This window comes from Podarcis tiliguerta (assembly GCF_965153285.1).
Source record: "Podarcis tiliguerta genome assembly, chromosome: 2".
Classification (NCBI taxonomy): domain Eukaryota; kingdom Metazoa; phylum Chordata; class Lepidosauria; order Squamata; family Lacertidae; genus Podarcis; species Podarcis tiliguerta.
In genome coordinates, this window is record NC_139535.1 from 26453887 (window position 1) to 26477406 (window position 23520).

General features: G+C 41.2%; 1 protein-coding gene across 5 annotated transcripts; it reads left to right on the forward strand.

Moving 5' to 3' along the window:
* The first annotated feature begins 40 nt into the window (after positions 1 to 40).
* On the forward strand, positions 41 to 22033 carry KBTBD8 (kelch repeat and BTB domain containing 8). 5 transcript variants are annotated; one of them, XR_014507564.1, is made up of 5 exons: positions 47 to 242; positions 6947 to 7157; positions 9787 to 10901; positions 17366 to 19470; positions 19663 to 22033. XR_014507564.1 is itself a non-coding variant. In XM_083425677.1 (5 exons), the coding sequence occupies exons 3-5, from the start codon at positions 7009 to 7011 to the stop codon at positions 17827 to 17829; spliced, it is 1728 nt and encodes a 575-aa protein (XP_083281803.1). In that variant the 5' UTR covers positions 127 to 369; positions 1485 to 1530; positions 6947 to 7008; the 3' UTR covers positions 17830 to 22033. The 5 variants fall into 5 exon arrangements, 4 of the variants coding, with proteins under 4 accessions (XP_083281801.1, XP_083281803.1, XP_083281802.1 ...); XM_083425677.1 differs by adding an exon at positions 1485 to 1530 and having other exon boundaries at positions 127 to 369; positions 17366 to 22033; XM_083425676.1 differs by adding an exon at positions 1485 to 1530 and having other exon boundaries at positions 134 to 242; positions 17366 to 22033.
* The last annotated feature ends 1487 nt before the right edge of the window (positions 22034 to 23520 follow it).

Sequence of the window (23520 nt, forward strand, 5' to 3'; positions counted from 1 at the left end):
CGGGGGGGGGGGGGAGAACACACCCAACCCCGCAGAACGCAGACGACACGCACGCGCGCGCACACATATTAAAACTACAACTCCCAGCGGCGACCGAGCGCTCGCCGGCCAATCCGCGCTCGCGCGTCCTGTGAAGTAGGACGGGCGAGGGAGCCCGTCCTTTGGCGGAGCCGACTGGAGGCCGCGCTGGCGGCGGCGTGATCCGCTCTCGACGGGAGGGTAGCCGAGGAAGGCAATAAAGGGTGTGTGTGAGAGAGATAAGCTTCGGCGCCCCCCTTCTTCCTCCTCCTCCTCCCCCCCCCAGCCTTGTGGTGGGCCCACCCACTCACCCTTCCCCTCGCCCGCCCCGCAGTATGGCTGCCGTGGGAGGTGGGCGCAGCTGGGCCGGGGCCTGAAGGCGGTTGGAGTGGGCCGGGGGGGGGGTTGGGGGGCGCGCGAGGTAGTCCGCGAGGGGCTTTCGAGGCCTGGCTGCTGGGAGGGGCCGGGCAGCAGTTCCATTGCAAGGGTATTGCGGGGGGTGGGGTGGGGGGTGGATGCACCAAAGTGGGGATGTCGTTGCTGATTATATGTAGGGGGGGGGGGGCGTCTTTGTGAGATTGGTGTTGTGGACTATTATTATTATTATTAATACTACTACTATTTGCGAAGTCCAAATGTGCTGGGAAGGGTTGTCAACTTAATCAAGACGCATCAGCGCCCATGGCACTTCCTTGTGCTGTGTGTGTGTGTGTGTGTTATTAGCTGGGTATAGACAAGTGTGGGAGGTGTCAGTCACGCACGTCCCCCCTACTCAGAAATAGGCCCCACTGTGCTCACTAGGGCTTTCTGGCAGGTAAGTGTTTCTGTGTGTGTATAGGTTAGCAGCCCCAGTTAGTTAGGCAGGTTTTTAATTAATTTAAGCATTTGTGTGGGTAGGACGGCGGCAGTTTTGAATTGGATAAGTGGCCCTTGGGTTTTGGGGTGGGCGTGGGTGGGGTCTGACTTGCCACAGGTGCCATCTTGGAAGAGGCGTCGCTTCCCCTTGTGTAGGAAGGAGGGCTGGGGGTGCTGGTGTGAGGTAGAAGGATAATAATTAGGAGCCTCTCCAAACATCTGTTATCTCTGGCGCGCACATGCCAGTGTCTGTGAGCAACAGGGTCTGGATTTGGAGGTTGTATAGCTGAAATGCATAGGACTTTGTCAATATGCAGCATTTTTGTGTCATGAATGTACAGTGGTACCTCGGGTTACATACGCTTCAGGTTACAGACTCTGCTAACCCAGAGATAGTGCTTCAAGTTAAGAACTTTGCTTCAGGATGAGAACAGAAATTGTGCTCCGGCGGCATGGCGGCAGCGGGAGGCCCCATTAGCTAAAGTGGTACCTCAGGTTAAGAACAGTTTCAGGTTAAGAACGGACCTCCGGAATGAATTAAGTACTTAAACCGAGGTACCACTGTTCATGTAAATTGAGTTAAGTGGCTTGAAGATATGTTTCCTCTGTAGGGTCCTGGGGTATGTGGAAACAGGGAGTACCTGGATGAGGCAATTGGTGAGTGCACTAGATATCATTAAATGACTAGACACTTCTCTGAGGCAGTAGATGAATTCACTATCAAATGCAGAATTGTTCAGTTATCGTCAAGAATCTACAAAATGCAGTTGCCATAGTTGCTTGGCAAGCATTATCAGCCCCAACCCCCAACTATATCATGAAGATTGGCTGTAATTTCAAGCTGCACTTTCTGGGCACGTAGAACACCTTCCAAACTGTCTCCATTGTAGGATGGCTTTTCAAGAACAGGCAATTGTGGACTCATGTTAAAGTTCTGACCCAAGGCTCCCAAAAGGTCAACAACAACAACGTTATTACTTGTACCCCGCCCATCTGGCTGAATTTCCTCAGCCACATGTGGTATTTAAGCAATATAATATAGCATACAAATTGACACCAGCCATCTCCTTAAAATATTGAATGAAAAATCTGCAAGGCAGAGAGATCTTCCCAAAAACCAGCCCTGACCCACAAATGCTGGAAGAGATCAGGAATAAACTCTTCAGAGGCGCCTTGTAGGGGTCGATAGGGCAGAACTTCAAAGACTGAAAGTTTGTGTGAGTGGTTGTCTCAGCAGACATAAAACATGGGCAGGATAAGTCAATTACTGTGCAAGAGATAGGTGAAGTATCATGTAAGAATTCTCAGACTTTATAGTGGAAGCAGAAGTATCCAGATTAAGAGTGTTTTGATAGTACAATGGGATTTGTAATATGTTTAAATACCCAATCTTCCCCTCTGGGAATTCTGCTTCCTTTGTTGCTTTAACAAAAGGTTGCTTAATTGTTACTTTCCTTGGCACTCCTTGCAAGATTTTTATGCTTGGTTGTCTTTTTTCGTTATGTACTACTGGTTGTGGCATAGATTATAAAGATAATTAGATTAAATGCAATTTATGTCAGTTTTTTTAGATCTTATCACAGAGGTAAAATGCATAATAGGTCTTTCAGGGCTTTTATTTTATTTTTGTCAGTTGGTTACAAACAGCCTATTTCCAATCCATATGAAGTTTTGCTCTAGCCAGCATTGAGTGGTGATAAATCATAAGCAGGTTTACTTCCCCAATACAGAATTGTTTCTTATAGTACAGAAGTGGCATATGATTAAAGCTTTAATTATGAACCAAAACTGCAAATCACTTATTACAGCGGTACCTCAGGTTACGAACTTAATTCTTTCCGGGGGTTCGTTCTTAACCCGAAACCGTTCTTAAACAGGTGTGTTTTCGCTAATGGGGCCTCCCGCCGCTGCTGTCGCGTGATTTCCGTTCTCATTCTGGGGCAAAGTTTGTAACCCGAGGTATTACTTCCGGGTTAGCAGAGTTTGTAACCCAAGGTGTTTGTAACCTGAGGTACCGCTGTAATACATATGCTTCAGGTTACAGACTCCGCTAACCCAGAAATATTACTTCGGGTTAAGAACTTTGCTTCAGGATGAGAACAGAAATTGTGCTCCGGCAGCAGCAGAAGGCCCCATTAGCTAAAGTGGTGCTTCAGGTTAAGAACAGTTTCAGGTTAAGAACGGACCTCCGGAACGAATTAAATACCTAACCCGAGGTACCACTGTACTCTTAATGGGTTGGATACTTGTATCTAAGCATTTGGAAACACTACCAATACACAGAGAGCTCTGACTTGGAGCTAAAGATGAAAGAGAAGTAAGGTAAGAAAACCCAACTCTTGCTTCCAACCTTATAATCAGGCTATCTGTTTTCAATAAATATGAGGAAGACAAGCAAGCATAATGCCTGGGAAGGTCTTATTATGGCCTGTTGGGGTTTAAAAAATGTATTACTTCTGCTGCACTTAATACAAATTCCTGATTTTGGGAATTACAAACTGATACCATTACATCAATCCCCTTGCCCTGGTATTAGTTGCCTCAGTACTAACATCTTATCCCTGTCCCCAACCCCCCTTTTAAAAAAATTAGCAGTGCAGGAGCTAGGAACATGGTGTCTTTGGCTTTGACAGAAATGCTTAGTTTGCCATGATGAAGGAATTAGTAGTTCTTTTAAGTTTAAGAAAAGTCATGGCCAAGGTTCTTGTTTCAGCATTCTACTTTTAACAGTGGCTGTTCAGATACTACTGGGAAGTCCAGGGACAGAGCATGAGTACAACAGAGTGCAAGGTTTTTGGAGATTAAGCAACTGGCCGCATCCCCCATGAAAATTGATTATTTTCGAGAAAAGGCCCCTAAGCATCAGTTGAGTTCCAGCTGCTGCCAATCAGTAGACAATACTAAGCTAGGTGGACCATTGTTTTGACTTTGTATAAGGCAACTTCCTGTGTTTATCAGTCAGGTGTTTAATTGTGCTGATCTTCTTTGTTAGTTACAATTTCTAAGTTCTTCCACTTATGAAGAAAAAGTTCTTTTTTTATGAAAATAGGAAAACATATTCATGACTTGGGCATTGTAAACAGCAAATGAATGAATGGTAGGGCACAGATAAATAATGCAGTCATAGTGAAGTGAATACATCCAGTAGATCTACATTACTGTAGAATCTCAATGTTCTCATTCCCAAGTATATATTGTACAAGCTTCATTTTAGCTGAAGGCATGAGAGGGGTTGAGATTCTTGTTTGACTGCTTTGTGTAAAGTGATTAATAATTATGGAGTGATTTTTTAAAATTGTTTAGAGCTGTAGTTCTCAACCTTTTCAGACCTGGGACCCACCTTTAGCCCAGACATGCATTTGGGGACCTTTTCTATATTGCATTTGTACTGTGGTAGCTCTAATTTTTCACCCACCTTAGGTCAGATGAATGTTACTGGATCCTGTTTCACCAGTAGGGCTGAGTGATATCTTGTTTTCAACATCACAATATATCACCAGCTAAATTTCATGATATCTCCTGCCAACCTAAGAGTTCGGAAGCACGCCAGTGCAAGTAGATAAATAGGAACCGCTGTGGCAGGAAGGTAAACGGCATTTCCGTGCGCTCTGGTTTCCATCATGGTGTCCCCTTGCACCAGAAGTGGTTTAGTCATGCTGGCCACATGACCTGGAAAGCTGTCTGTGGACAAATGCCAGCTCCCTCGGCCTGAAAGCGAGATGAGCGCCGCACCCCATAGCCGCCTTTGACTGGACTTAACTATCCAGGGGTCCTTTACCTGTTCACCTATATCACAATATATGCAGTGATGGAGGGTCTTGTCACGCCTCCCCGTGGCAGCAGAGGGTCCTGCTGTACCTCCTCGCAGAGGGTGCACCGCACTTCCCTGCAGCAGCTGAGGGCCTTCATCAGGCTCCCTAGAGTGGTGGAGGGCCTTAAAATGTAAGGAAGTAGTAGATTTAACAAAAATATTTATGAGTAGTTTAAGTGATTTACTAGTCAAGTTGCATCTGTTTCCTCACTCAGAGGCCTACGTGGAATCTGCATGCATGTCTCACTGAGTTCAACTAAATATACTTTTACTTTCCTGGGAGCAAGTCCCATTGAATTCAGTTGGGCTTGCTTCTGAGTAGACACACATTTGCTTTCACTGGTTACTGGAAAATACCCTCCTCATCATTGTCACACAGTACCCAACCTCCCATAAGGCAGCCAGCTAAATCTTCTTCCTGCCATTCCCCCCCCCCCGAAGGCCCCCCAAAAGCCGCCATCCCACCAATTCTCCCTTTTTATCAAAGGGAGGGAGGGCAAGCAAGCAAAAATATAGTCTCTTTTACATTCAAAAAAGCACCCTTCTTAATATGGAGGAAAGCTATATTGGGGGAACCAACAACATAAACAGCTCCAGAAAATAAAAGTAAAAACTCTTCCTCATTTTTTCACTGGTGAGGAAAGAAAGAAGTGCTTTCCAGTTCTTTGGTTACTTTGCCTCTTTGATTGTCTAGCTGTGGAATTGTTTGCAGGCTCTGCATGATTAGCTGAGCTCTAAGTGGAAAGATACTGGTGAAGCTGAAAGAGTTTGCTGGTTTGTGTGAGGGCTTATTGTCATTTTTTATTGGTAGGAGGGTGGAGGGAGAGAACAAAAAATGCTGGAGACAGTGCCTGCAAATTATCTGCAAGGTATGGTTCAGCTGAGCTACCCCATGGGAAGCCGTTAACTCTTCAGCTTTTGTTCAATGGTATATTGCCTTGTTGAAACACTTACCACGGTGTTATTTCAATACAATTCAACATATTGTGATTTATTGCATAGTCCTGTTCACCAGCTGAAGATTACTGGTTCATAGTATCTGAATGTATGGGAAGAATGGACCCTGGTTTTATTCAATCTAAATCTGAACCCTAAGAACTCTGGTGTTCTGTGGGGACAGGATGAAGATGATGTTTGAAGCGTTCCCCTCTGAAATTTTTGTGGATGGTTAAAATTGTAGCTTTCAAAACAAAAATGAGATTTCATTATTATAGAGCACCTTTAATTTTTAAATTTTTTTGCATGGCGTAGTATGTTCTTAACACCTGTTTTGTGGTCGTTCTGTAATAATGGAAGCTTAGCCCTCTTAATTAATCCTATTGTTAGATGCTGATGTGAGGCAACTCTGGCATGTCCTTAAAAAGTTGTAGAAAATTCATCCAGCCCATTCTTCTGTTGAGAAAGTGTCACTATGTCCAATATACAAAACAGCTTTCAATTCCAGTTGGTGTGGTTATTGGAAGGCTTTGAGTGTTTCAGTTATAGATACACTGGGATAAGTACAAAAACAATTGAGCCCTCTTAAGTTCATCAGGACCACCTGTTGGGTTGCTGCTGGACCTGAGGTGGGTTGCAAAAGTCGCACTGCTACCATGCAAATATGATTTTAAAAAATTAAGAAAGGATTGCCCAAATTTAAGAAGAAATGAAAGTCCACAATGGTTTCAGTTCTTTCAGTACGGGAATTTTAGAAAATTCACAGAATAGTACTTTGAAGAAACCCTTTGCCAACCTTTGAATTGCTGATAAATCAGTGAAGTGCTGATGGGTTAAGAAGCTGATGTGTTACTAAATTTACCAGAGTTTGCTTTAAAACAAGACCTGTCGTTCGAATGTGGCACTAAGCCGGGATCACTGAAAAGTGAAACTCTTCCAAAAGTTGCAGTTCTTGTTGTATCAGGGATGTGAGTGGGTGGGAGTGTGCAAGGCTGATGCTTTGCTTGGGCTTGTTCATGCTCATCCATGTAATGTTAAACCATGGTTTAATGTGTACTGAATCTCTTGCCTAAGAGATGTATGGAATTCTACCACAAGGTGACTGATGAAAAAAGAAATCTGTAAGGCCTAGTATGTGTTGTAGCTTGTGTGAAGTCTTGGGAAGGCATCTTAATAATCTGCTCCTGTCTCCTTCAAGGTGTAAGAACTAGTGTTCACAACGTATAAAATACGACTCGTTTCTTGATCCATGAAAACATGCAAGAAGATTGTGAGTCTTCTCTTTTTACTCTGTGCTAAGTTTTATCTGTTTCAATGTTTTACCAGAACCGAGCAAGTTCTCACAAATATTGAATGGAACTCCTGTTTCAAGCACAGCCAGCGTTGGGATGGATCCCTCCCATGCTTGTAGCATTCTCCAGCAGCTCAAAGCAATGTATGATGAAAGGCAGCTGACAGATATTGTGGTGGAAGTAGACCATGGGAAAACTTTTTCTTGTCATCGGAATGTTCTTGCTGCAATCAGTCCTTACTTCAGGTACATTTTGAGAGCAATGCGTTGTGTTAATGTTCTATTCATTATATTTTAGCTGTTGCATTCAATATTAATGTGCAGACATTCGTTTAAGGTTTAGGAATAATGGCAGTAGAAGTTTGTGCATTACAAACTTCTGGATTGATTAATCACGTTTCCATATCAACATGAAATGTGATTTATTCATTTTCACCAAACTTCTTCTCCAGGCAGATGTTCTACTAACCAGTTGAATACATGAGGTAGACTGTGGTATTATAAATGTATTGCTAATTTGCAAGAGTGCTTTACAGCCTTGGACATTCGGCCTTGTGTTATGCTCCGAGTGAGGCCGCTATTAATGTTAATATTATTAAGTGAATTTATATACTGCCCTATATCCGGAGGTCTAGTTTTGCCAGTAGGGAAATGTATAGTGATCACAACTTAAATGTTCAATCTGACAGGTATGGAATTGGCAAAAAAGAGGTTGTATTCAGTACTTGTGTTGGGTTATTTAGTGTTGACTATGTAATGAATACATTGAAAAGAAAAAGAAACCGTTGACAGTTTTTGCTTAAAAGTAATGAGTTCCTCAGGCAATTATAATTGGTTGCTGGTGTAATGTGATTTCAGATAGGTTGCAGCAGTGAACATAGCCTTATTTCTTTATTTATTTTTATTTTATATCTTGCCCTTCTTCCCAAAGGCGAACAAATACACTACAGTGGTGCCCCGCAAGACGAATGCCTCGCAAGACGGAAAACCCGCTAGACGAAAGGGTTTTCCGTTTTTCAATGCGCTTCGCAGGACGAATTTCCTATGGGCTTGCTTCGCAAGACGAAAATGTCTTGCAATTCTTGCGATTTTTTTCCGCTCCCCACCCCCTTTTTCTAAGGCTGCTAATAGCTTTTTAGCAGCTAATCCGCTAATCCCTTAAGCCTTTAATAGCCGATGATAGCCGCTAAACCGCTAATAGCGCTAATCCGCTAATAGGGTTGCTTTGCAAGACGAAAAAACCGCTAGACGGAGAGACTCGCGGAACGGATTCTTTTCGTCTTGTGAGGCACCACTGTATTTTTAAAAATATTGCACATGCTTAGAAGAATGGAACTATATTTGCTTGCATTCCAGCAAACTTTGCATGCATGTCACTGTGTTATGCCGAAGAATGGAAAGACAGTTGCCTGCTTGACAGAAATCATGCCTAGGCTTTGTTTATGGTGCTACGTTGTTAGGTCATAGCACATGAAAAAATAAGGCCTCTGACTGAACAGCGACAAACATAAACCAAGAAAAATATGCCAAGGGCTGCTTTCCGCTAGGGAAAATAGGGTCTCCTCCTTTGTCCACCAAGCTGTTCTACCACTCTAAAAGTCTGGAGAAGGTATATCCGTGTAAAAAAACAAAACAGACCTAAGATCTCTGGCCAGTTTCAGGTTCTGCACCAGTGCTACCACATTTCTCTCTATCCCTTCATGGGTTTGTCACTGAGCGAAACTGCAGACAAACAGGAATGCATTATTCCTGTCCAGTCTGAAATTGCTGATGAAGGAAAGGAGATGAAACGAGGCAACTGAGTAAATGGGGACCATGTAAGTAAAGTACAAACTATAGAACTCTCCCATTGCACCCAAGTTCCTATTTGGTATTTGTACCATTGGCTCTTTGTGCCTGGGAAAGTTTGTCTACCCTTAAGTTTACTATACCAATTTTGATTTGAGAGCTTCCCTTTCCCCCCTTCTTCTTTTTGATCCCTAATAAAGAGGTATGTAGCTGGAAGCCTCTTTTCTGTTTCTTCCCCTTTTTGCCCATTATGTTGAAACAAACCAAAGTAAACAGTTTCAAAATAAGATGACTTTCGGCAATTTCAACAAAGCTGAATTATGCCTGCTACCTCCTCCTACAAGAACGTTTGTTACACAGAAAATCAGTTCAGTCCATTTTTACCTCCTTACACTTCCTAGCTCAAAGAAGTTGTGGGTATCCTCAGTGGAAGAAAAATGGCAAAACTGGTTGCTTTCAAGCCCCATGAGTATTTTATATTAATCCAACTTGGAATAGTAGAAACTGCTTGTATGCTTAAGAACTTTATAACTTTTAAATCAGGGGTGGGAGGATCTTTTTCTGTAGGGTCATTCACTGTGCTGAACCTAGGCTTGGCAGTGTGGGTGTGGCTGCTTGTCTATGATAGGCAGTTACTCTGGTCATGTATGTAGTTGTGGTCTGCTATTGCAGCTTCACAAAGTTGCATTGCTGCTATATGCAACTATAGCAGAACATTTAATTCATTACCACAGGAGTCAGACTATTTAGCATGAACTGCTGGGAACAGCTACGTAGGTGGTATATAATATATAGCTATTCACTGCAGTGGTTGCAAAAGAAACCTTGCTTGCCTTGTGTTGCAATCCCTGCCCCGAGCAATAGCATGCATATTTGTGTACCGTCAGTGGATGGTGGCTCAATAAAAGTCAGAAGTCTGTTCAGTTGTCTGATTAAATTGTTTGAGCTAGCAATCTAAGATTAGAAATGTGTCTTGTGTTCTACAAAAACCAAACTGATTAGGTAATTGTTAATACAAAGATTAGCTTACTGTTGGCATGTTAACAGTAGTTCCTTATAAATAACTCTGCATATTTTTGTTTTGTAGATCAATGTTCACTAGTGGCCTTACTGAGAGTACCCAGAAAGAAGTTCGGATTGTTGGTGTTGAAGCAGAGTCCATGCATTTAGTACTGAACTATGCATATACCTCCAGAGTAACACTGACAGAGGCCAATGTCCAAGCTTTGTTCACTGCAGCTAGTATCTTCCAGATCCCTTCTATCCAGGACCAGTGTGCTAAATACATGATCAGTCATTTGGATCCTCAGAACTCGATTGGAGTGTTTATCTTTGCTGATCATTATGGGCATCAGGAACTGAAAGTGAGCTCACAAGATTACATTCGTAAAAAGTTCCTGAGTGTCACCAAAGAACAAGAGTTTCTCCAACTGAGGAAGGACCAACTCATAAGCATCCTGGACAGCAATGATTTAAACGTTGACAAGGAAGAGCATGTCTATGAAAGCATTATAAGATGGTTTGAACATGAACCCAACAAAAGAGAAGCCCACTTGCCGGAAATTTTTGCCAAATGCATCCGCATGCCCCTGTTGGATGAAGCATTCGTAGAGAAAATTCCTCCCATGTTTGCACAGGCTATAGCCCAAAACTGTGTACAGAAAGGAGAAAGTAGTGCCAATGGCTATACCCAACGGCTTGGAATGACTGCTTCAGAAATGATCATCTGCTTTGATGCTGCCCACAAACACTCAGGAAAGAAGCAAACAGTGCCTTGTTTAGATTCCGTCACAGGGAGAGTGTTCAAACTATGCAAACCACCCAATGATTTGCGGGAAGTGGGGATTCTTGTGTCTCCCGACAATGACATTTACATTGCTGGAGGGTACAGACCAAGCAGCAGTGAGGTCTCCATAGACCACAGGGCAGAAAGTGACTTCTGGATGTATGATCATTCAGGCAATAGATGGATCCCTAAGACTCCACTGCTTCGTGCCAGAATAGGCTGCAAACTGGTTCATTGCTGTGGTAAATTGTATGCAATAGGTGGTCGGGTGTATGAAGGAGATGGGCGCAACTCCCTGAAATCTGTGGAGTGTTATGATGGCCGAGAGAACTGCTGGACAGCTGTCTGTCCAATGCCTGTAGCAATGGAGTTTCATAATGCTGTGGAATATAAAGACAATATCTATGTTTTACAGGGTAAGATGCTTTGTGTCCCTGTGGTATATGTGTGGGAGCATCTACAAGTGAAACGTTTCACAGAAAAGTTCTCATTCAGGCCTTTACTTCTGAATAACTTTATTGAGGGTTATAGCTTGTATAAAGGAGAGTTTCTACTTATGTCCACCTAAACTGTAGGCAAAGGGAAGATAATTACTCGGTGACCTATGTATTGCCTGCTTTTTTATCCTGGGTAATACTAGATAATACTAGTTTGTATCCATTGCTTAGCATTGGTTTGACACATACCGTCAGTAGTAATTACTTGATGGGGGAGAAAAATGGTATTGTGTGTAGTTGATGTTATAACATATTCCACTACTTAAGAGTCATGGTAGAATGTACTGGGATTGCTGTCCACAACACAAAGTGAATGATTTCAGGAAACACAAGCAGCATTATTGACTGGGCCATAGCTCAGGGCTTGCATGTGGAAAGTCCTAGATTTAGTTCCTAACAATACTAGTGAAAAGGACTTTGGGTAGCAAGGCTGCCAAAGACCTGTCACTGTGTGAGGACCTGGGAAGTTACTGTCATTCAGAAAAGACTAGTCTAATTAGGTATAAGCACTGACGTCGGGTGGAACATTTGCCAAAATGGACAATTTGTCAGAATTCTCTAGTGCTTAATGTTTCCTTGAAAAATATTCTATTTCATAAGTTCATTAGTAACAGTGATCAGATGCCAGTAGCAAATAAAATACAGTCATACCTCGGCTCCCGAACACCTTGGGAGTCGAACGTTCCGATCAAAAACCGTAAGTGAGTGTTCTGGTTTTCGAATGTTCTTTCGGAAGCTGAACGTCCAATGGGGCTTCCTGCAGCCAATCGGAAGCTGCGCTTTGGAAGTTGAACGGACTTCCGGAACAGATTCTGTTCGACTTCCGAGGTACAACTCTATTATACAAGTGTGGGAGTACAAAGTTGTTGGCTTTCTTTGTTAAATGCAAGTAAAACACACTAAATTAGGTCACTCTCTAGGGCCTCAGAAAATTATCAGCGCGTATTATCTTGTGCAATTTAGCCTAATTTGCATTGAGATTTTTTCCCCCAGAAACCTTGCATCACTGGGTATAAGGAAATTCTGGATCTTCTATGCAGCACTTGACTCTGAATATGATTCTGTGATTTCTGCTCCCACTCCTAAGTATTCTTCTTTCTAATCTGTGCCACATTTTTCTAAGTTCATATGCACATTCATAAATAAGGGGAGCTAGCAATAATTAGTTATGGATGGGAAGGAATAAACTAGTCATCCTCTTTGCTTGCCTACCTTCTATCCATCCATCAAATCCTTCTTATGCATATATACCCCAGTGCTGCCCCTACCAACAGAGCAACCTTCCTCAAGTCACCAAACCCTTGGCTTAAATAGAATTGCTCTGTTTCAAATCACTTCGTAGGCTGCCTCTATAGAAATGGCTTTTAGAGTAGCCTTGTGATGGATATTGAAGCAAACCTAGTTAATCCAGGAAATCCCCGGATTTGGTAGGAGTGTTCTGGAGATTCATGGAGACCTATAATATAACAAGATGAGAGTGTGTGTGGAAATGGGATGGTGAAAATGGCAGAAATTAATAGTAGGATAACATGCATCTGACATTTTTATGGGATTTGATGCTCCTTTCTAAATGGATCCACACTTGGCATCAGCAGTCCCCCCCTTTTCCCCCTAGCTTTATTGTGCTGCTTCAAAGAGAGACAATAGCAGGGCAGGCAAAAAAAGGTCAGGTAGATGTAACGTAGCTTCCTTTCTGTCTTGGAGGATTCATAGCACATAACATTTTAAGTCCTTATTACTGATAAAATCTGGTTCAGTCCCACCTCTTCTGTACTCTAACATTATGCAAAGTGTTTGTAGTGAGGTGGTTCCTGTAGTGAGGTGGAAAGGGTTGAAAAAGAAGCAGAATTCCTGGGAAATTGTGTTTTCCTATTACAATGGGGCTGCTGCCTGGGACGAATACTTCTCATTCTTCCTTGACCTGAATAATAATAATAATAATAATAATTAATTTATTTATACCCTGCCCATCCAGCTGGGTTTCCCCAGCCACTCTGGGCGGCTCCCAACAGATTAAAAACAGAATAAAACATCAAATATTAAATGCTTCCCTAGACAGAGCTGCCTTCATACTTGGTCAGGGGTGGGACACCAGTGGCCCTCTGGATGTTGCTTTAGCACTCCCATCATATCTGTCCATGGGCCATGATGAAAGTTAAGAGTGCAGACAACCTCCAGCTGAAGGTTTCCCATCTTTCATTTTTTAAAACTGGTTTTTAATTTCAAATAATAAAACATATCCATACAAGGAAAACAGAGCTTAGCAGTTGTACAGAAAAGAAAGAAATATACCAGCCGAAGGTTGCAGTTTTAGACGTTCCGAGAAAGGCAGTAATATGAAAGTGTCTATATGAGGTTCCATGAGTAGATGGAGGGTGAAAACCAAGTTCAGTTGTCTTAACAAAGTTAACAAAAGGCTACCATGTTGTGTGGAAGGTGTGAGTCTCAGATCAATATTCCTTTTGTGAAATGGTTAATTTATCCATATGCATGATTCCCCATACTTGTGAAATCGAGGCTTCAAAAAGATTTGCATTTAAAGTAATTAGCTGCATTTAATAAATGGAGGATGAGGTCTTTATTGGTTATGTTCTTAATCTAGGGGGTAAAATTAAGAAAGCTAATTTTGGGTCTAGTTGCAGTGTTTGTTGCAACATCTGATTAATTGTTTGAAGAGCAAAAGGGAATAATTTTGGGGCAAAAACCACCACGTGTACTAGAGAGCAGGGTAAATTGCATTCTTGCCAGCAAAGGTTGATGTGTTAAGATTTTGTTGTCGTTTAGTTGTGTCTGACTCTTCGTGACCCCACAGACCAGAGCATGCCAGGCACTTCTGTCTTCCACTGCCTCCCGCAGTTTGGTCAAACTCATGTTGGTAGCTTCGAGAACACTATCCAACCATCTCGTCCTCTGTCGTCCCCTTCTCCTTGTGCCTTCAATCTTTCCCAACATCAGGGTCCTTTCCAGGAAGTTTTCTCTTCTCATGAGGTGGCCAAAGTATTGGAGTCCATATAATCTATCTGGGCACATGTACCAGTGATGTGCTTTTCTCGAGTTCTAATTGAGATGGAGCCAAATGGTAGCTTAGTCCAAATTTGTTCCCAGAGTTTTTGCTCTAAGTCTCAAAAATCTCTTTCCCATTTTAGTCTTCATGAAGTAAGAAGAAGGGTAGTCAATTGTGTGAGGATTTTATATAGTTAGAAGTTGATTCCCCTTCCCAGAGGGTTGGTTGAGTTGAGTAGTTGCTCAAAACTACTTAAGCTGTGTAATGCTTGAATCCTTATATTTGGCTGATTTAGAAAATTTATAATGTGTATCTCCAACCAGCCACCTGGTATATCTCCCAATATAAAATTTATTTCTGGAGCTATAAAGGGCTTTTGATAAATGTAGAAGATTCTGAGTTTATATAATCCCACTGTTTCCCACTTTTCAAATGAGCCTTTTTTGGCTTCTGTGCACAAGGAAGAATGTTGAGTTCTTGGGACTGAAGGAAATCAAAAGGTAAATGTTTCAGTCTCCCATATGGTCAAATCTGATTTTAGAAATGGGTTAATAATGTCTTTTGATGTCGTCTTGTTCATTTTCTGATAAGGCAGTGAATGCATAAAGTCTTGACGTATCATCCTCCTTTTTTAACCATGGGACCTGGTCTGAGCCTTGTAAAATCAAAAGAATATTGTGTCAGTAAGTGAGCAAAGTCCTTACCTTTTTAGGTTAGGTATTGCTATACTTCCTCCTTTCTTGACTATAAAGGGTTTTATGAGGTCGTTGAGGTCTCTGGTATGCATGAATAAAATTTAGTATTTTTTGGCTAATTAATTAATGTGAGAAATAAATTGCTACGCTCTGAATAAAGAAAGATTGTGCAGTAAGAGCATCATTTTTGCTAAAGAAACTCTACCCGGCTACGAGAATGTAAACTTAGACGATTTTTTGAGCATTATTAATTCTTTTATCAAGGCAGTAAAGTTCAATTTTTCTAGTTTTGATAGATTAGGTATATTCACTTCCAGGTATTTAAAGTAGATATTACAGAGATGCAGGCCAGTTGTTTGTGCCAGTGCATTTGTAGGTGTGTGGGGGGGTACATATACATAAACACAGATTTGGTGAAGTTAACAGTGAACCCAGATATCTTGCCATATATAGCAAGTTGGTGATAACAGACGGTAAAGAGGCTTCATAATCAGAAAGAAATAATACTTTGGCATTTTTTTCCTATACTGAGCAAATTTCACTTCAAACTCCCCCTCCCTACTGCAAAAAAGGGAGTCAAGAGAGTTTATACCAGAGGATGAGCATTGCTAGGCCCCTGAAGCTGTTTTTAAACTTAAACCATTTTAAAACTTGATGTGAACTATTTTCAAGAAAGGAACTGTTTATAGGCGGGTGTTGCATTTAAATGTCCTTCCTGTTCAAAATTCTAAATGTTTTATTGCTGCAGCTCTGCCTGAGAACATGTCAAGTAATGGTTTAGACTCTAGAGGGCCTCTGAGCCTAAGAAAAGTGTCCTTCCTGCTGAATATTCACACTTATGCAAAAAAAGGTGCAGAAAATAAAACCTCTAATCAGACTCTTGAAAACCTACAAGTGAAATAATAATACTATTTAGTCTCTTCTCTGCCTGTGCTCTACTTAAATGCCACACAACTTATCCCCATTAGTAGCTGGGCTTTGCCAGTGGGGGAACCTCATGTTAGCAGAAGTCAAGAAATTAAATGAGATAAAGGGCTCACTTCAATAGGGAAACATTGAAAGGACATCTACCAATGGTAGGAAACACTTGGAAATGTGGTTTGCAAAACAAATTGGAAAGTTTCTGACAAAGAAAGTACAGCTGGATCAGGCATAGGCAGACTCCAGATGTTTGGGACTACAATTCCCATCATCCCTGACCACTGTTCCTATTAGCTAGGGGTGGTGGGAATTGTAGTCCCAAACATCTGGAGGGCCAGAGTTTGCCTATGTCTGAGCTAGATAATCTACATGTGTACTGAAAGCTAATTTGCCTGATTTTGATATAAAGAGGTTAGACCTTGCTGGAGAGGTGCTCCAAAATAGAGACTCTGGGTCAGTACCTGTTAACCTGGAGTATTTTGAACATTCCCAGGCAAGTGGGAAAGTAGCTGTTATCAGTCTCTGTTAAATCTGCAGTGAAACAGCACAAAGAGAATTGAAATTAGTAGATGTAGAACAGAATAAAAAGTAAAAAGGTTGATGGAGTGCAAAAGGTTGATGTCTTTAGAAACCATGGTTTATCTTGTCAATGTATTAGCTTTACCCAAACTGTTATTGCACTGGTATTATTGATTGAAATTGTTTTAAACTCTTTTCAATACTGTACTCTTTGCAATCTGTCCTGGGACTTTAAGGTAAAAGGCATGATTATGATGATCATAGAATCATAGAACTGTAGAGATGGAAGGGACCATGAGGGTCATCTAGTCCAACCCCCTGCAATGCAGGAATCTTTTACCCAACGTGGGGCTTTAACCCATGACCCTGAGATTAAGAGTCTTATGCTGTACTGACTAAGCTATCCCAAATTATGGTGGTGGTGATGATATTCCTGTGAGTTTCAGCAAAATGTATGCTGTTCCAGGAGTCACATGTCTGAAAATGAATTAATGTGGGAAATCTTAACTGTTTTCTACCTAATTAAGTTCTACATGGTGAAGTATGGGAGTGCACACCACTCAGATAGGTTTGTTATGGACAGCTCTCTGTAGTGGACAAAGCTGATAACTGGTTTTAATGAACAGCAGTGTTCATGGAATTCAGTGGTATTTAGGTAGCCTATTTAAGATTGTCACCTAAGTTAATGCAACTCACCTCTTAAATTGGGATAAATGAGTTTTCACCAGCATGTTTAATATAGAAGGAAAGCATAACAATTACTATTTTAGTTTAAATTTAACTATTTAAATTCAGGTTCATCCAACTTCCTAGATAGTCAGAAAAGCCTATCTAGGAAATTGGATGGGTGGTTTTTTTTAAAATCACTGTATGAAGCAATACTGTGGAACCTGTAGCCCTCCAAATGTGGTTAGATTCCAAACTCTCAACAGGCCTTGGCAGCATGGCTGATAGTTGGGGATGTTGAAGGTTGTGGCCCTCTGTTGTTGGGTTGCATTAGGTACATATTTGGATATCTAACATAAAAGCAGCATTTCTTGCAGAGTAACCATACACAAGTCCTAGAATAATTGTATTTTAAAAATGCATTAAAAGTTTCAGACTCTTAAGCTAGGGTAACATTGTGATGAGATGTCCTTTGGAAAGCCAGAAAGGGAAATTTCTTATTCTGGACTTTGCCCACTGTCATCTTAGAGCAAACTGTAAGTTCTTATGTTTTGGTCTCTCTTCCTCTCTCTCCCTAGGAGAATTTTTTCTCTGCTATGATCCTCGAAAAGATTACTGGGGTTTCCTAACTCCTATGACTGTGCCTAGGATCCAGGGTTTGGCAGCTGTCTACAACAACTCCATCTACTATATTGCTGGAACCTGTGGAAACCATCAGCGTATGTTTACCGTAGAGGCCTATGACATTGAGTTGAACAAGTGGACTCGAAAGAGGGATTTCCCGTGTGACCAGTCCATCAATCCATACATTAAACTCGTCGTCCTCAAAAATAAACTTCATTTGTTTGTCCGAGCTACTCAAGTCACTGTTGAAGAACACGTCTTCAGAACCAGCAGGAAGAATTCTCTCTATCAGTACGATGAAGTTACTGACCAGTGGCAGAAGGTGTATGAAACCCCAGATAAGCTTTGGGATCTTGGACGTCATTTTGAATGTGCTGTTGCTAAATTGTATCCACAGTGTCTTCAGAAAGTTATTTGACTTCTTCTGTTCCCAACCCACTCCTCCTTTCATTGGTAAAAGGCCTTAGTACTTTGGTATTTAATGGTAGCAGAAAAATCTGTTTTTAAAGAAAAAAACCAATTCAATTCTGTCAGTATTTAATGTGAGCTGAAATGGTTGGTGGTTTGTTTTTTGGTTTTTTACATGGGGATGGGTGCTCTTTAAAGGTTGCAGTGGGGAGAAGGGAATTGGTAGTTTAGTTTCCTAATGGATGTTTTCCTGCGGTGAAAGGTGTGGGTTACGAAGTGCAATTATCAGCATTTTCTTTGCTAGAGTCATTTGATCATGTTGTTTCAGAGTGACAGTTTGACTAAAAGCAAGAGTAGGTGGATTGGGGTAACGCAGAGAGCAAAAATCTAACATGAATAGCTGAAGTGAAGAGAGCAAGTTTGAAGTGACTTATTTAAAATACGGGTAAAATCTGAGGCAATATCACTAGTTTGCTGTTTTAGATTCAGTGACACTAAATAGACAAGTTCCTGGTCCTTTTACCTCTTCCATATGTATAAAGGTACTGAAATATTTATGTTTATAAATTATGGTAGCTACTGCAGAAATATCAAAATTTGCAGCAGAACATGAGCTACCACCTTGAAAAACGCCTCCATTAGGTGGCTGCATCACTCCTTTTCTGTGAGTTTTAGTGTGTGTGATTGTCTACTCTTGAACTTCCAGTGGCATCAGAAGAACCATTTTCTGCCAATTAAATGTATAGCTTCAAAAGCAGTTGAACACATTGGTCACTCCATAAAGGGCTTAAACCCAATGGTGCTAGCACATTTTTAATACTTGTAAGTTTGAAATGGGTCAAATGGGACTGCTAATTTACAGCACTCCATTAGTATTAATGTCTCTAGTCTTAAGCATGTATCTTAGTGTTTTATATATGAGCCTCTATTTTATTTTGACTCTTTCTTGTGAAATTTGTTCTTGCATAGAATAAGGATAGGCAAAGTATTAATGTCTGTTAGTTTGGGGAGAGTTGTTCCAGCTTTTAGAAGGTTAAGCGCTGTATGCACTTTTTTGTCCATCCTCCAGTAAGACTTAACAGTGTAGTTTGTGACATCTCTTGTCATCCATAATAGGTTGAGTTAGGCTGCACTTATTTTCCCACTTACCTGGGAGGTAAACTCCATTGAACATGGAATAACTTAATTCCACGTAAACATGCATAAGATTGTATTGTGTGAGAGCTGGCTGTTGGGAAAATAATACTGAGCCATCCTTCAAAAATATGGCATATTAACTCATCACCTTACGTTTCCTTCTGTTGCCGTTTTGGCATGTGCTTGTCTTTGCAGCTGACAAATTCTCATGAAACAATGGTTTCCCCCAGTCAGCTTAATGTAGAAGCAGTTCTGGCTTTTGCCAGTACCATCGGATCCTTCTAACTGTTGCCTGATTTTAAGCACTCCAGTTACTTGTGGAATAATGTGAAAGTTTGCACTACTGAGCTTTCTTTGTGCTCCAAGGGTAGCCACTTTAGGAAGTCCAGACATAAAAGCTTTTGGAACAGAGTAAGAATCCAGTACATTGGGACAAAGCCCTGGTGTTTTAAACCACAGATAAAAATAAACTCTGGCTTAATGTGAATGAGCCCTGTGCCATTTTACTTGGTGAGTTCCTGCAGTGCTGCTGGGAGGCAAGTTGGTCATGATGTCTAAACCTGGGCCGGTGGTCGGTTTCTGTCTAAACAAACAATAATTGGAAGCCAACCTTTTGTTACTGGCTTGCTACTCCTGCTTTATTTTGGAGGGGAAAAACCAAGGAGCCTGTGTTCAGTTGTTATAATAACTCCAGGTTGCTTACCAGCAGCACCGTGGAAATGGGGGGAGAATAACAGAAGCACTGCATTGGTTCCATGTACAAGCATGCTGCTCATTTATGTTAAGCCATAGTTGATATTTTTCTTTTACTGGCTTAATGTCAAGTACAGACCAGGTCTAAGAAGACTTTCTAGCTTTTCATTTGGAGTGACTAAGGATTTGTTAACATCTCTTTAGGATCTAAGCGTTAATAGTAGGCCTCTTACTGGTGATACCTTGCCAGGGAGAACAGGTTGAGGAGCATGGTTGCTCAAGAATGAAACATGCCCTGCTTTCATCTTGATTCAATTTAAGTTCCACTTTGAAAGATGGTGACCGGCCTTATACCCAAGGATGATAACTATTTCTGACTTTATAGATACGCATGTCAGTGAAACTGTGGTTTAAAGAGATTACATTTAGAATATTCAGTAAGTATCAACTTGTAATCCCCAACTCGTTTGTGCTAACATGATCCCACTTGAGTTTGTACGTTTTAAATCTTGCACAATACATTGAACACAACTGTGAAACTGAAAGGACAATAAAGCCTCGTTCTGTTACATACCTCATCTTCCAGAGATTCAGCAAGAAGCCTTTTGTCTTTGGGTTTCTTTATGTACCGTGCTCGAGGTACAGTGACCTGAACATAAGAGACAAAATGTGCACATCTGTCATGATGTGTTTATATTTTTTTTCCTCATTGTTGTCTCTCTTAACAGCATTGAGATGTCAGGCTAGTAAACGATATAGGCTGGGTAACTAAAAAACTAATGCTTTTCTTCACTTTTCTTCGCAAAAGTTCATAACTCTAAATTGCCACAATGATGCTTAATCCGTGGAGTAGGAGTGCTGCAGAACTGCGTGCAAAATAGTCTGTATGCCTACGGCATCTAATCTGCACCTTAGTCTCTGTGTAGCCAACTGCAGATGTGAATTGGTGCTGCAGTGTGTCTGAATGGCTCAGCAGTTTCCATTCAGCATGACAAGGCTGTCTTGTGTGCCCATGCTATTAAGAAATAGCGATGGAAAAAGAATGAAGGACAGTGAAATGTTCCCTTGATAGCTGAACATGAACCCAATGCTTCAAATGGTAAGGTGCAGTCAGTCTAATGCCTTAGATGTGAGTTCAAGTGCTTCTCTAAAAGGCTAAGGCTTCGATGTCTTAAGCATAGTTGCTGTGACTAAATTCTGAAATAAGTTAATGGTGGGGATACTGTTCACACATATCCAGTTGCTTTCACATATTTAACTTTTCTTAATCCTTAGTTGGCTATATTTGCGCTGTTGTAAGCCTCTTAGCTGCAAACTTTCTGAAGCACCCTCCCATAAAAGTTGTTAGTATTTTATTTTTTACAAAGAAGGTGTTACGTGTCTTTCAAAAAAAAAAAAAAGTTCTGTTGAAAATCTTTACAAGACTTGTTGCTGCTTTTTGACAATCTCCTGTATTTATTTAGTAGAAATGTCAATCTTGACTTGAAATTAAAAAAAAATAGTTTAAGTTAGCAAATGACCCTGTCATGTGATGTATAGAATATGCTGTGGTTAATTCTACAGTAGGTTTGTTCTTAATTTTCATTTTTATCTGCACTAAATACAAAGATCTTTTTTTGTCTAACCATTCACACTGGGGGGGGGGGGTTGGTCGTAGCGTGCTTGAAAGCTAACTCTTGAATTTTTTGCCATGGGGGTGAAATACACTGAGTCTTATGCATGAATAATTTAAGCAGTTAATATTAACCAAGACATTTTAGTTGTTTACATGCTTCTAAATTATCTAGTGAAAATTGCCAGTATAAAACTTGCTTTTTTAAAAATCTGATTTTAAAACGAACCCTGCACAGCATGAGAACAGACGGCAAAACTGTAATTGTGCTAAACTCTGCAGGGCTATGTTTGATCTATCTGCCCTTTTTATTGTTCTTCTAGCTTAGCTTCTTGAGACATTACTTTTCCATTTTAAATGCTTTTTTTTTTTTTTGAAAACAGGCTGGAAAAACGATTCCAAGTTTTATTCCAAAACTTTTTGATTTGAAGAAACACTCCGCCAAGTGCATTCTCCACTGCTTTGCCTCACAGAAATAAAAGCGGTGCTGTGTGGTGGTAGTGCCTGATGGGCTGCCCCTCTACCCAACTACAGCTGGCTTTGTTATGTGTGCAGTGCATGTAGTTTGCATAATATCAAAACTCCTTGTGTTCCAAAACCTGTTTAGAATTGACATCAGAAGTTCAGTGCTCAGGTATGTTAGTAAGAAGTACTGTAGTCCTCTGAGGGCAAATGTGTGGATTTTTTAAACATTTTGCCATAATTGCACAATTTTTGCATTTTTACTTAATGTCATGTTAATTTTTCTTATAATAAACCTGTTCAAATATGATTGGTTCCGGTGTTTTGTTTTGTTTTTATTGTTTTGCATGAATATTGTCTTAAGTTCATAGCACATTTCTGGAAGGCTGTGGTCTGGTATTAAAACTGAGCATTCACATGTGGGTGGTACTCAACAAAGTTCTGTTAGCACAGGTATGTCCAAAGTCCATTTTGGGGGCCTAACCCAGCCTGCAGGTCGATTTAATCTGCCCCTGTGGCAGTATATGTCCTGGGGTAAAATCCTAAAAAAAGCTGAGTTTGGTTGGCCCTCACACACGTTCACTTCATCAAATCTGGACCTCTTTGAAAAAAGTTTGGGCACCCCTGTGTTAGCACAATGACTGTGCAACACAGATTCCCTGTGCCCCCTAAATTTGTTCTGGGGATTCCTTAACACTCTGGAGCCAAGGGTGGAGGGCAAGGAGAGGTAATTCCATTTTGCAGCCAGGTATCCTAGCACCAATGTAACTGCTTTTTGGCATCCCATAGTTTGGTTCCTGCAAGCTGCATTGTGCCCTTCCCCACCCTCTTTCCATTCTAGTGTTTGAAATCTTCTTCACAAGCCTAATAATGGCGGCACCCCTTAGTTCAAATACAGAGGATTGCCACTGCTGCGCTAAGCAGAAAGATTTAGATAACTTGGTTGGTGACAGCACAGCTCTGCTCAGGAGTAATCACTTGTGAATCAGCCCGTGTACTTCAGGGTCAAACTGCTTGGTTTTCTGTAATCTCTTCCCCACCTCACTCCATCCTCCTAGGTTCAGAAAGTTGTATTTGCTCCAGGCTGCTGATACCAGCTTCAATAGGTAAAGTATATCATACAGAATTCACCCCTGAAAAAACAGCCCTGAGCTCCACGTTACAGCTTCCCATAGCTGCTTTCTTAAAAATAAATAAAATAACATATCCATCTGACTTTGGATCATATGCAGTTTGATTCTAAATACTTGCCCAAAGAGGAACATTCTGCATTGCTTCTAGGAAGTCAAATCCTTTCTTTTCATTCTCAAACAGCAATGTTCTATATACTCATGAATATGTATTTACAAGCCTTAGTGCCCTGAGCCCCAGTTTGGGAAAAGGGTCTAATAAGTATAATAATAATAGCCTAAGCAGCATCAGGAGATTTTTAGCACTAGACTGATGGAAGAAAGGATAAGGATATCTGCATGTTAATGTTGAAAAGAGCTCTGCATGTCCCAGCCTCTGAATAGTATTAAAGATAACACTAGGGTAAAGGTAAAGGGACCCCTGACCGTTAAGTCCAGTCGTGGACGACTCGGGGGTTACGGGGCTCATCTCGCTTTATTGGCCGAGGGAGCCGGCATTTGTCCGCAGTCAGCTTCCGGGTCATGTGGCCAGCATGACTAAGCGGCTTCTGGCAAACCAGAGCAGCGCACGGAAACACCGTTTACCTTTCTGCCGGAGCGGTACCTTTTATCTACTTTCACTTTGACGTGCTTTCAAACTGCTAGGTTGGCAGGAGCTGGGACCGAG